The sequence below is a fragment of the Mauremys mutica genome, chromosome 12 (assembly GCF_020497125.1).
Source record: "Mauremys mutica isolate MM-2020 ecotype Southern chromosome 12, ASM2049712v1, whole genome shotgun sequence".
Lineage (NCBI taxonomy): Eukaryota > Metazoa > Chordata > Testudines > Geoemydidae > Mauremys > Mauremys mutica.
The window spans coordinates 70,494,602-70,508,526 of NC_059083.1; the positions used below are offsets into that span (position 1 = coordinate 70,494,602).

At 44.8% G+C, this 13,925-nt stretch overlaps 1 protein-coding gene across 1 annotated transcript in view; it reads left to right on the forward strand.

Moving 5' to 3' along the window:
• The window catches only part of LOC123345941 (voltage-dependent T-type calcium channel subunit alpha-1G-like), a 145,197-nt gene that overhangs the window by 87,905 nt on the left and 43,367 nt on the right, over nt 1-13,925 (forward strand). Inside the window, exons 18-19 of the mRNA XM_044983059.1 lie at nt 4,487-4,555; nt 5,681-5,865. Of these exons, the coding sequence (XP_044838994.1) occupies nt 4,487-4,555; nt 5,681-5,865 (254 nt within the window). The remainder of the gene's footprint in view (nt 1-4,486; nt 4,556-5,680; nt 5,866-13,925) is intronic.

Genomic DNA, 13,925 nt, shown 5'->3' on the forward strand with positions numbered 1-13,925 from the left:
TGCTGCTCTCTGTTAACTCACTTTATTTTTTTAATGAATTTGACATGGCGAATTTGGATGCTGCCTGAACTTATTTTGAGCTCCCAGCCATTGTTTAACTTACAGATGCCTTTTTTCGACTTCTGTTCCCCATTAGACATTGTCAGGCAGGCTGCTCGGACGTCTGCTGCACGTGTAAAAGGCTAGCTTGGGGGGGATGGGCATGCTGCTCACTTGAGCTCGCTCTCTGAGTGCAGGAACAGAGGAACTGCTCTGGATGCCGGCTCCCTCCCCAGCGAGTCCACTGGGGGAAGTTGTCCTGGCATCTCACATCCATGACTCCTAGTGACATTAGAGGGTTTCATGAAGCTGATGGAGGCAGAGATTTTCCAAAGCTGGTGAAAGGATTTGGAGGCCCTGTTCCCATTGAAATGAGTGGGGACTGGGTGTCTGTCTCCTCTAGGCAGCTTTGGAAATCCTGTTGTAGCTCTTGGTATTGTGGAGGCTCTTAGAAAGCTAGAGCAAAGGACTTCTTTGCTGTCCCAGCTTTCTTCGGAGGTATCAAATGGTGCTGTCTGGACACACCTACTGACTATTGCAGAAATAGGGCCAGGTCCTCAGCTGGTGTAAATCAGTATAACTCCATTGAAGTTATAGCAGCTGAGAATCTGGCCCACGTGTTTGGGAGCATTCCTTCACATTCTGAATGGCTCTTTGGTCCCATGTTGGGTCCCCTTAGAGCCCTGTCCAGAAGCCCTTGCACAGAGCGGTATTTTATTTGCATGGATGTTCAGGGAAAGGCTAGTGTGTGGTGTTTTTTTGTTTGTTTGTTTTTTATGGTGACCTGGATCCACATGCAAATAAGGGCATTTGTTATCCACTCCGTGCTATTTGTTGTTCTCCAGTTTAAAAGCCATCTGAACTGGCCCTCTGGGACATTGCACCAGTCAAGGTGCGGGACGGCCCTGGGTGAGAACAGGTGTGGGAGCAGCAAAGATGGGGAGGAAAGGCGGGGTCTCTAGTGCTGTTTGAAAAGGGAGAAGTGAGAGGATTGGGTGGGAGCCGGAATTGGAGGAGCCCAAAGTGTGGCATTGAGGAGGACAGCGGTGCTGCCAGTGGTGAGGGAGGATGAGGAACTCTGGTCTTTCCAGGACTTGGAGGAGATTTCTGAGATGTGGAAGTGGACAGAGGGGAGAGAGCTCAGGGGAAGAAAGGCAGATGTGAGACCCATCAGCCTGGGGATGGTAACCATGGAAGCCAGTGAGGTCACCTTGGGATCAAGGTGAGCTGAGCAGAAGACAGAAAGCAGAAGCGGGGGACCCAAGGGAGGCACCGCAGGAGATGCAAGAGCGACGCAGGGCACACAGCCCCGTTCCAGCTGACAGAGCTCTTGCCTGGAAACACAAATAGTTATTTTAGCTTCACTTGTTTCAAATAATTGTACTTTGCCTTCCAGAGCCATGGATTTTCTAACTGCCTAGAGCCAGTTCTCTCCCTGTCCCAATTAGAGCCGGCCAGTCAGAGCAGAGGAGGCAGTCTCTCCACAGCAGGCCTTCCTGTTCCGGAGAGTAGGGGATGCGGTGCGTGGAGACTGCACTTCCAAATTGCTGCACACTTGCCAAAGAGAAGTGTAATATTCTGACTCTTCTCTACCTGCTATTACCATTTCATCTGCCTTGCCTAAAGCAGGTGCTTACCCACTCCTGCAGATGCTCAGCCCCGCCGCACACTTGCCGACCTTTTGTGCTGCACTCTCTTGAAGACCAGGGATGTTTTTTATCATGGCTCACGCGGTCACAGCAGGGATCTTTAAGACTTGATTAATTACGGACACCAGGATGGAAACAAGCTACTTAGTGATTCCTGTGTCACTCTCAGTAAATCATGGCCCGGCAAATGAGAGTTTCCATGGTGTTTTCTCGTCGTTAAATTGCAGCTGGTTTTTAGAGAGCTGCATTTCTTAGAGAACTGCTCTTTAGGGAGCAGTGGGAAAAAAATCCAGGATCCCTAGTAATGTTCCTAATGTTACAGTGAGACGTTTTAGTCCCCGTGCGAGAGTGCGCACATGCACACGCGCGTGCACGTGCACACACACACACACTGTTTCTGTGTTACTCCCCCCACCCTCCCCAACTCTCCATCTCGCAGTACAAGCAATCAGAGATTGTATAGCGATTAGGGGAAAGTGCAATTTATTTAATGATCATCATTAAAAAGAAAGGTTTCTGCTGGTTCTAGATAAGGAATTAGTCCCCGGCTCTCCTATGTAATTACTAGCTGCTTACACAGAAGGAAAGCATGGTTTAGTGGTTAGACCATGGGACTGGGTTAGAGCATGGGAAAACTGCTGGGTTCTGCTCCCAGCCCTGTTGTGGGCTTGGACAAGTGACTTAAACTCCTTGGGGGCAGATTCTCAGCTGGTATAAATGGCTGTAATTTCATTGACTTCAGTGAAAACATGGAGACATTCCAGAAGACTGGAAAAGGGCAAATATTTTGCCCATATTAAAAAGGGAAATAAGGAAAACCTGGGGAACTACAGACCAGTCAGCTTAACTTCTGTACCTGGGAAGATAATGGAGCAAATAATTAAGAAATCAATTTGCAAACACCTAGAAGATAATGAGGTGATAAGCAACAGTCAGCATGGATTTGTCAAGAACAAATCATGTCAAACCAACCTGAGAGCTTTCTTTGACAGGGTAACAAGCCCTGTGGATCGTGGGGAAGTGGTAGATGTGGTATATCTTGACTTTAGTAAGGCTTTTGATACTGTCTAACATGACCTTCTCATAAACAAACTAGGAAAATGCAACCTAGATGGAGCTACTATAAGATGGGTGCATAACTGGTTGGAAAATCATTCCCAGAGAGTCGTTATCAGTGGTTCACAGTCATACTGGAAGGGCATAACGAGAGGGGTCCCGCAGGGATTGGTTCTTGGTCTGGTTCTGTTCAATATCTTCATCAATGATTTAGATAATGGCATAGAGAGTACACATAAAGTTTGCGGATGATACCAAGCTGGGAGGGGCTGCAAGTGCTTTGGAGGATAGGATTAAAATTCAAAATGATCTGGACAAACTGGAGAAATGGTCTGAAGTAAATAAGATGAAATTCAGTAAGGACAAATGCAAAGTACTCCACTTAGGAAGGAACAATCAGTTGCACACATACAAAATGTGAAATGACTGCCTAGGAAGGAGTACTGCGGAAAGGGATCTGGGGGTCATAGTGGATCACAAGCTAAATATGATTCAACAGTGTAACACTGTTGCAAAAAAAGTAAAACTTCATTCTGGGATGTATTAGCAGGAGTATTATAAGCAAGACATGAGAAGTAATTCTTCCACTGTACTCCATGCTGATTAGGCCTCAACTGGAATATTGTGTCCAGTTCTGGCTGCCATATTTCAGGAAAGATGTGGACAAATTGGAGAAAATCCAGAGAAGAGCAACAAAAATGATTAACAGTCTAGAAAACATGGCCTATGAGGGAAGATTGAAAAAATTGGGTTTGTTTAGTCTGGAGAAGAGAAGGCTGAGAGGGGACATGATACCAGTTTTCAAGTGCATAAAAGGTTGTTACAAGGAGAAGGGAGAAAATTGTTCTTCTTAACCTCTGAGGATAGGACAAGAATCAATGGGCTTAAATTGCAGCAAGGGTGGTTTAGGTTGGACACTAGGAATAGCTTCCTAACTGTCAGAGTGGTTAAGCACTGGTATAAATTGCCTAGGGAGGTTGTGAAATCTCCATCACTGGGGATTTTTAAGAACAGGTTAGACAAACATCTGTCAGGAATGGTCTAGATAATACTTAGTCCTGCCTTGACTGCAGGGGTCTAGACTAGATGACCTCTTGAGGTCCCTTCCAGTTCTATGATTCTATGGCAGTTTACACCAGCTGAAGCATGGTTTCTCTGTGCCTCAGATTGCCTTTCTGTATAGTGGGTATCCAACTTACTTTACAAGAATCATTAAGCCCCACAACAACCAGGTGAAGTACTCTGAGATCCACAGGTGAAGGGTTGTGAGACACCCGCTATGTATCATTCATAAGGAAACTCCTTACATCTGTCAAGCACCCCCATGCATCCCAGAGTCCTTGGGACGAGTGAAGGAATGGTATAGAACTTGGGAAAGTGTGGAATGGCTAAAGGATACATGGAAAAGATTTGAGAGAGAGGGCATGTGAATTTCAATTACACCCTTCGCTTATTTCCCCATCACCTGTGGTGAAACAAGCAGCATCCTATAGAGAAAGCTGGCAGCTGTCCATGGTACTGACATACACAAAGGAACATAAGAAAAGAGATCTATAAACAAGTGAAGTGTTATCATGTAAATATTTGGACATCATCTTCAGGAGCAAACATTCCAAGACTTAGTTCAGCATAAAATCAGGAGAACATTAAGCAACCACCCAAATATATATCTCGAGAGAGAGATTTGGAGAGCAGACTATAAAAACTTGTCTCTCATTTTCTTTTCTTTTCTTTTTTTATAGGAACGAATTTTCCTAACACTGTCCAACTACATCTTCACAGTAATCTTCCTGGCTGAGATGACAGTTAAGGTAAATGAAGCCACAGCATAAGCCTGGCTCTGCTGCATTAGCACCATTTTATGACTTTGGATTAATAAAGCCCCTGTGCCCATTTTTCCAGAGATCATCATGTCTTAATATGCTCTGCTACTTGGGAAGGAGGAGGAACCCAGTAAATACCAGGCACTTTATTCTTAGTGCATTTTTCAACACCATCATTCCATTGAAGTTATTCCTGATTTATAGCAGTATAGATGAGATGAGAGGCCTCAAATCAGCAGTCCATCCCTTTTCAATATCGCACTTAAGCCCATGCTTTACTTCAGCCATGTGGGTAAATCCCATTGACTTCCATGACCTAAGGATAAGTTTACGCTTAAGTGCTTTGCTAAAGAGGCAATGTGACCTAGTGTCTAATGTTCTGGACTGAAACTCAGGAGACTGGGATTATATTCCTATCTCTGGCTGCCACTGACTTGTTGGGTGACCTTGGGCACATCATTTCATCTCCCTGTGCCTCAGTTTCCCCATCTGTAAAATGTGTATAATGATGCTGACCCCCTTTGCGTAGTGCATTGAGATCTACTAATGAAAAATGCTGTATTAGAGCTGGTGGTGGTTTGTTGTTGTTTTATTAAATGTATACTTAAATGCTTTTCTGAATTAGAGCCTGAATCAGGCCCAAAGATTGGCAAGACTTTTTCCTGTGTGTCGCCCTCATATAATTCATAGCATCTCAGAACTATTCCCCTCTCATTTGGAAACTTCCCCTGTCTTCTGTATTTGCAAATCTGGTGGACAGCAATAGCCTATAGTCAGGACCTCGAAACCACTTCTCTCCCCCAGTAGCCCAAATAATCATGTGATCAAATCTTCTGTGCAGCAGCTATACATTAATAGAATCACTTTTGCACAACTAGGTTTAGCTGCATTAAAAATACATCAGCTGTTAAGGGGCAATCTGCGGTGTGTTTTGCAGAGTTATTTTTACAGCCCTTACGGTATAACACTTTACAGAATTGTCTAATTGGGTTTCTATACTGGGAAGCAAATGGACTCGCAATCACTTATCTGTGAATAATGTATTAGCTGCAAGTCGCTAACTGGAAGAAACATACTGGCTGAATTAGTCATAACTTGTTGCCATTTGGGCAGGTGGTGGCGCTCGGCTTGTGCTTTGGGGAGAAGGCCTACCTGAAGAGCAGTTGGAATGTGCTCGATGGGGTGCTGGTTCTCATCTCGGTCATTGACATCCTGGTTTCAATGGTATCGGACAGCGGCACTAAAATTCTTGGAATGCTGAGGGTCTTGAGGCTGCTGCGAACACTCAGGCCATTAAGGTAAGCAGCGACTGGGGCGAGATAAGATAGAAAAGGGGTGCAGGTTGGCTGCGCAAGCTTCTGCTTGGGGATGGTTCCCTGAATCTCTCCATGCAAAGAAACGGAACTGTTTTCTGGAGTGCAATGCAAGGGCCCAGTGAAACAGAACACGCGGGGTTTGCTGCCCAGTCACACCTCCAGCTCCGTGCACAACTTGTCGTTGTCTTTACCACAAACTCCCAGCCCGATTCTGAGACATGACAGCCTCGGGTCCTGTTCGAGTCAAGGGGAGCTCCAGGCACTCAACACATCTCAGGGTCAGGCGTAACTGTGTAGCAAACTGATCCGTGCCCCCTTTGCTCATTAACGCACACATCCCCTGCTATTTGTGCTCTCATTTGCTCTGTGTGAAGTGTTTCTTAACAGCTTCTTTCCCCTCTCCCTTCAGGCAATCAATGGCTTTTGTAACCAAGAATAAAATTAGTGGCAGGTGGCAGCGAATTTTTAAAGATTCAGAGACCAAACTGTTGTTTAACCTAAAATGTGAAGATTTTTTTTCTCTCCAAAATCTCCATTAATTTCACTCTGATACTAATCGTAAGAATGGCCTGATGAGATGAGAGCACTGGTCCCTCTAATCAGGTTTCCAGTTGGACAGTGGCCAGTATTGGATGCTTCACGGACAGGAACAAGATATCTTTTAATGGACAATTGTGCAATAACCTGCCCATGGAGGAAGTTTCTTCCTGACCCCAAGCAAACCATGCTTGGCCTATGCCCTGAAGCATGAGGGTTTATATCCTTAATAAATATGATAACTTATCTAATATAATTGGGGATGTTCTTGTTATGCTGGAACTAACAAGCGTATCATCCCCACAGTCTCTTTACACATATGTTGTATCACACTCCCCCTCCCTTCATCTGGTGTTTTTTCTTTTGGGGTAGGGGTGTATCTCTTTCTCTCTGGGTGTTTATGCAGGGCCTAGCAAAACGGCCTCATTCTGACTAGGCCATCTGTTCGCTACTGCAATATGAATAATAAAAAAGGTCACACCATCTGTATATTTCTGACATTCTCTCCTCTGAAAGAATCAAACCATAGGCTTTGTCCACATGGCCTGTTAGAGCTGGATCAAAAATCCATTGAAGCTTTTCCATTGACTTCCATTGGCTTTCGATCAGCCCTTTAGTGGGTAAAAAACTAGAAATGAGCAAATAATTAACAACTGCTAATATTTTTGCCAAACTTTGCCATATTTGTCATGGCCTTTACGTCTTTTGCCATTTACGTGCTCAGAAGTCCCCAGATTGTGCGCACACAGTTCATGGTGAGTTTTGATTGGACAGATACGTTGCATTGTATATGTCTGTTCCCTGATTGGGTGATCGCAACCCTGACAATCAAGTTTCTGAGGTGAATACTTGTGATTGTGGGTTCAGGTTTAGCTTTCTTCAGGTGTTTCCCAGTGTTTCCTTGTTGTTTGCTGATTCTGTGAACGTTCCTGACAGCATGCTTGTTTGTTAGACTTTTCCACAGAAAGCCACGGGGCAAAAAGGGCAGTAGCACAGTTAAAATAGATCCATTTAAAGCAAAGGTTCTCAACCTGGGTCCCGGCCCCAGAAAGGTCACAGAGGCTTACGGCCACCCTGCCTTTCCCATACTGCTAAATGGAATGGGGATCCTGGCTAGATTGAAAGGGGTTCAAACACACATTCGCAGGAAAATGTTCACAATATCTACCCAGCTCTTCTCTCTCCTTTTTAATACATACACAGGAAAAGTACAAGATAATTGGAATTTCTATAAGTAAAATTGGTATCTATTTCACACCCGCTTCAACTGAGAGATGCACATCAAACTTGGAGAATCTTCTCCCGTGAAGGTTATTGGTTTTCTCAATGAGCCCGTGGTGTTAGATCACATCTAGATAAGATGTTTTGAGTGCGCTTTACGTTGATCTCTAATGTTTCCTGATTATTTTTTTTTTTTCAATTTAAGGCTTTGATCCTGTTTTCAGTGAGTCTCCGTATCTGTGTAAGGGTCCTTAATTCACATGAGCTGTCCTCGTTCATGTGAGTTATCCCATTCACCTCAGTGGGATTCTTTGTACGAGTATAAACTTCCAGTTGGAAAGGGTATTTGCAGGATCAGGCCCTTACATTATTTGTTCCGTTGCCATAGGATGTATTTTCTCAAGAGGGTACATGAATGTTTGTGAGTGACTAAACTGCACAAACACTGCATAACACAAAGGAAGTTTTTAAAAGATAACAATGAAACAGTTCCCTAAATATGTTCACAATCGATTCTGTTCCTCTGTAATTAGATTTGTAGCAAATGAAAAGCCAACCGTTAAAGTAGGGGCTTTTCAGTCATTCATAAATCTCCACATGTGGAAATCCATCTGCTGTGATGCACATGTACATGCACATATGGACTCAGCTGACCATGGCCTCCCTGCCCAAGGCCCAGCAACTCATTTTGCTGTCTCATTTAAGAACAATAAATTTTGCATTCTTTAGCTCCACCTGTTGGGACGTCTGTGTATGTGCAAGTGTAATTGGATGCACAACTCAGCCTCCTCTTGTTTTAATCAAAATGAAGCCCATATTGTCTGGGAAATTAGCTGCCATTAATGTAGGAATGTCAATTCAGTGTATGAAATTCACTTCAGAGCCTGGACCCTGCACAAGGCCCTGTGTGATGCTTCAGCCAGCCCAAACTTTTCATGAATTGGGGTTGAATTTAGCGAATAGACTCAGACAAAATAGTTGGGGGGAGGGGAAAAAAAATTTTAAGCCGCAGCTTTTCACTACTACATTTTCAAGATGAAACGTTTCCACTTTTCATTTCAGAATTGGTTTTCTGTTTACAAATTTAGCTAAATGTTTTTTTTAAAAGTTAAACTCCCGAAAATGAAACAAACACGCACACACAAATATTCATTTCCGCTCAAATGAAACATTTCATTTGTCTTGAAACAAATTTGGGGGAGGGGGGGTCATTTTGGCAAGAAAACCAAAATATTTCTGTTTCAGGTCAACCCAAAATGATTGGCCACCGAACTGAAAAAAATCAGTTATTCACTCCGCTCGAGACAGGGACCGGAGCCAACCCAAGGTCAGCAAGTGAGGACATCTGGCTGCCATTTGCCAACTCCTGTATAAGTGCGAGGGGTAGAATTGCAAGAAGGGCTATAAGGGAGTGTGATGGGGTGTCCACCCCACACAAGGACTGAAGGGGGGAAGGTGGCTAGGTGGGCCAGTTAACTGCCTGGGCTTCCCCTAGAGGAGGAGCCAGGGAGACGAAGCTTATCAGGACAGGAACAGAGGGGCCTCTATAATGCCCAGTAGTTGAAAGTAGAATGGGGTGGGAGAGATGGAAACTGCTGTCACTCTCAAGGTGCGGGAAGGTATGGTCGGAAGCAGCCCAGGGATACAGAAGCAGCCCAGGGATACAGCAAAGAGGGATAGATCTTGGGTGCGTGTTGTAGGCTCCTTGAACTGGAAACCAGTGTAGAGGGTGGGCCTGGGTTCCCCTACCAGCCACTGGGGCAGTGGCACTGTTATGGGGCAGTGACTGGGAAGACTGCCTGGGACGGGGGGTTCCGAGAGACTTTGATATATGCCCCCCAGAAGGGGAGGGCTACAGTGACCTGGCCAGAGGGCCAGGCCACAAAGCGGGAGCAGTCGAGTCTCTCCTGGTCTCACTCGCTTGAGAGACGGAGTGAGCAACGTCAGAAAGGGGCATCGACATGGTAGAGCTAATCCCCAGATGTGACCAGAAGGAGGCGCTTCGATGGTGAGTGTAGCACCCCAGGACAGGGAGGCATCAGGAGAAAAATCCCTGTGAGAAGCCACCGCTCTACACCTTGCAGCATTGAACGTTAGGAAAGTGAAGGGTTTTTGTTAAGTTTGCTTTGGCTTATGGCAGCTTGCCTTGATTTATGGTCCTAGTAGAAGAACGGCTGATCCAATAACGTTCCTTCCTAATGTGTTCAACTTGCTGTTGTCAGGATCAAGTGCTACAGCTCAAGATACAAGAGAAATCCAAATTAAAAATGGATTCAGAATTAATTTGGATAGGTTTCAACGCTATTTTACTCTCTTCAGAGCTTTGGCTTCAGCTTCCAAAGCAGATGTGTAAATTATTCACTCTTCCTCCCATCGCTGTATGAAATAGTCATTTCATAGCTTTGCTCCTCTTTATCATATTATCACCTTTGCTGGTTTTTTCCCCCACGGAGGAAAGTCTGCATTAACACTGAGCTGCCACTTCTTTATACAAATGGGCTGAGCAGACTAGCAGGCTTAAAGTTAGTAAATATGTTCCAGCTGGGATGAGATTGACAGCAGTCTTGGAGCATCTGCTGAGGCCAGCAGAACCAAGAGAAACTCAAGGGATTAGCATTTTTTTCATGCTGAAGAACTTCTATGACTCCAATTTCCTCATTTGTCAGATGCCTGACGCAGGCTGAAATTGTCCTTAATGCAATCTCAGCTGGCTACCGTGTCACAATGTCCGGAGGGCTCGAATCAGCTGGATCGTTCAGCACTAAATTGCTGGAGCAGTGGATTGGATAGCGTGGGTTTGCAGGCAATAATATCAGCAGGATCTTGGGCAATATTGATGAGGTGCTGGGATGGTTAAAGCCATCGTAATGGAGCTGACACTAATGTCTCGGAAATGCTGAGGTTGCGTTACTTTGCGGTTCTATCTAGGACCTTATCCGGCTCCAACTGGAGTCTTTCTGTTGACCTGGTGGGTCTTAGCTTCAGTGCCTGAAGGCATGAGGACTATGATGTTTTTCATTAATTAGCATTTAACCGTCTGACAGATGGTGGCAGCAGCAGCAAATGCCAGCTCAATATCCAGAGGTTCCTCTTAAAATTACAAAATAAAATTGTCTTGAGCCCCCACCCAGAAATTTGGGAAAACTAAATACCTTCTGTGGGCGTCTCTACTAGTCAATACTTCCCCCCTCGCAAGCACCGAGTCTGTGTATAACGAAAAGCAAACATTTATTAAGGGGAGAGGGGACGCAGCATTAATTTGGGAAAACACAGCAACAATGACTCGGAAGTATGCAGACAATAAGTAAACCACCCGCCCCTCAGGATCTTGGGCAGGAGGCCTTTGCCTCAGCTTCCCACCTTGCAGCGTGGAAGCCCTATGGATGAATGTCTCTTTAACATGCGTCTCCCCCTTTCCCTCCACTGCACCGCACTCATGTTTTGTTGTCGAATGTCAGCAAAGCATTATGGAGTGCATTCAGGTGGGGTCCCCTCCAGCGAGTGAGGCCTCTGCCATTGATCTGCTGTGTCCATGGTCTGTTAGTAATGTTAGTAATCATTCTTCTAGGATTTGTTGGGCAAGAGGCTGCTTTTGCTGCTGATCTCACCAGGCTACCTTTCGCTGTGTTCCACCCCTACCCCAGACCTTAGTGATTTCCCTGGGTAGTGAGGAGCCTGCCTTTCACTGCACGCTGTCTCCACGGCCGATGTAAGGCTCAGCCCCTAGACCTGGAGAGGAAGGGTCAGATGGCATCTGGGACCTTTAAACAAACTCCTCCTTACTGGATAGGAAGATCTGTCCCCACCCCCTCTGAGTGTCACGTGGCTATGACTCACTACCCCATGTTTAGTGAGTGAGTATGCCTTTGAATTGTACAATAAGGATAAAAGCATTTAATTACCCCTGCTTTCAAGGCTTAAGTGAATTTTAACCCAAAACAGCGAAAATTAGTCACTGGGCAAAGTAGGTGGTGTGTCTATGCTAATAAGATTGGCTCATGAGGTTTTTTCCTCCAATTTCTCTACAGCTGACAGGAAAGCTCTCCTCCAGACCGTTGGCATACAACTGGGATTACATTTTTCTTCAGATTTTTTTCAGTAGGCCTGGGGATAATGTTACAGGAGAAGCAGCGGGGTGTTGTGCAGGCTGCAGTGCAGACATGACACACATGCACTGGATTATATTCTGATTAGGAATTTGAAAGAAGCAAAGGGTTATATAATTTCTTAGGCCCTCTTTCTCAACATGCATCCTCTGCTGGCCAATATAGAAGAATGACCTCCTATTCCTTCCTATTCCTTGTATGTTGGAACTCAGATGGTGTCTTGTCAGGAAAATCACTTTGTTTCATCTTTAATTTGATGTTGGTGCTGGTGAAAGTTGCCGGGCCCTGGAGATTGAATTTCTTCATTGTATCCACAGAACAGAGTTTCCTCACAAGAGGAAGGTTGGGGAGGGTGCTTGCCTGGGACTCAGGAGACCTGGTTCAATTTCCTACTGTACCACAGATTTCCTGAGTGACCTTGGACACATCACTTAATCATTCTGTGCCCCTGTTTTCCCATCTGTAAAATGGGGATTATAGCACTTCTTGTGGGGCTGTTGTGAGGAATGTGTGTGATTCTGAAGTGCTCAGATACTACAGTTATGGAGAGGCATAAAAGTACCTAGGATTCATATACAGAATAGGCATCAAACTGATTGAGACAGTGCAAGTTTTTCTCCTAACGTGCTTAAGCCCGGATCTGGTTGTATTTCAGTCTTCACATGCTTTAGTCTGTCGGCTTCAAAAAGGGTGCTAGTGAGGACAGTGTTTGTTGTTTGTGATGTGGATCCCTGCCTGCCCAGAACTGGACTGAGATCAACGAACATGTTTAACATAGCATGCTAAGCTGCCATTTGAGGGTAATGATTTGTTTTGGTTGCTGCCAGCCTGGTTTAAATTTGCTTCCCAGCCTTAAAGGTTAAAGACTTCAGAACTCCTTATGTTCCCTGAGCCAGCCAGTCCTTTCCAAACTCAGGAAACCAGCACAGAGCAGATCAGACAGGGAGCCCGGGAGTGTAATAAGTAACAACAACAGTACCTGAGCACAACAGCCAGGATGTAAAACAGAAGCATCTGCCTTTTGTGTTGTGTTGGTAGGGAGTGGATAAAAATATCACCATCTGTTTCTTTTTTACAAGGGGAATTGACAAGCTACCCTTGACATTTAGAGTAAATATTTTACCAGAAAGAAGGAAATATTTTTTTTTAGGTTTTAGTTTTTCAGGGTATTGTTTAAAGCCAACAATTCTTAGAAGAAGAAAAAAAAAGGAAAACAAAAAAACACCATTATTTAATGGCTGTGCACATAGCTCTGGAGTTGAACTCTATAGGCATGGAGACACACAAGAAATAATGCAGACTTTCAGAGCGCATGAGGCTTATCCGTCATGCACTTCATTAAAGCCAAACGTCGCTGTCACACGTCCGAGTCCACAGTGACCCCTGCTGGGGGAATGACACAGTCTGGGGAGGATGGAGATTAGACTAGAACTCAGACTGGGAGGTAGTTTTAAGATGGCAAGAGGCGGGTTATTGAAATAGGAAAGCAAAACATACAAAGGGGAGGGGTGAAAATGCAGAGGGACACTGAGCTGGGTGGAGCAGGGGACCTTGGGGAGCCCGTGATAGGATCAGTGTAGAGTGGGGAGGTCAGGCAGGAAGGAAGACATCCTTGTCCCGTAGGTGAACAGGTGCTTTTGAGTGCCAAGTTTTCAAAGGAGCCTTCAAACCTATGTCCATAACACACACACACACCACTCTATGGGCGCAGTTGGACGTTTTTTGTGCATCAATGCCTGACTTTCCCTGCCTACATTTGTAAGCAGCTTGGCCATAAAGACTAGATTTACAAAGTGAGTTAGGCCCCTAGCTCCCATGATGTCAATGGTACTTTTGTAAATCTCATTAGAAACCTATTTGCCCCTAAATATCTTTGTAAATCTGTCCCTAAATGACTTGATGGCTTTGTTTAATATAAACAAGCTTAGTCCTCTGATTCAAGTATTGCCCTTGGTATAATGGCGTAGTTCGTCTTCTACTCCTTTGTTTTCCTGCTTGTTTCTATCTTGCTATTGATTGTGCCTTCTCCCTTAGCCCTACAGTATAATCTAATCTACAGTTATGAAATTCGAGGTAATGCCAGAGAGATGGGGAGAGATCCTGTAGTGTTGAAGGTTACTGCTTATGCTCTTGTGGTGAAGTTCTCAACTGACTCACAAAAGTGGTTGAATATCTGAT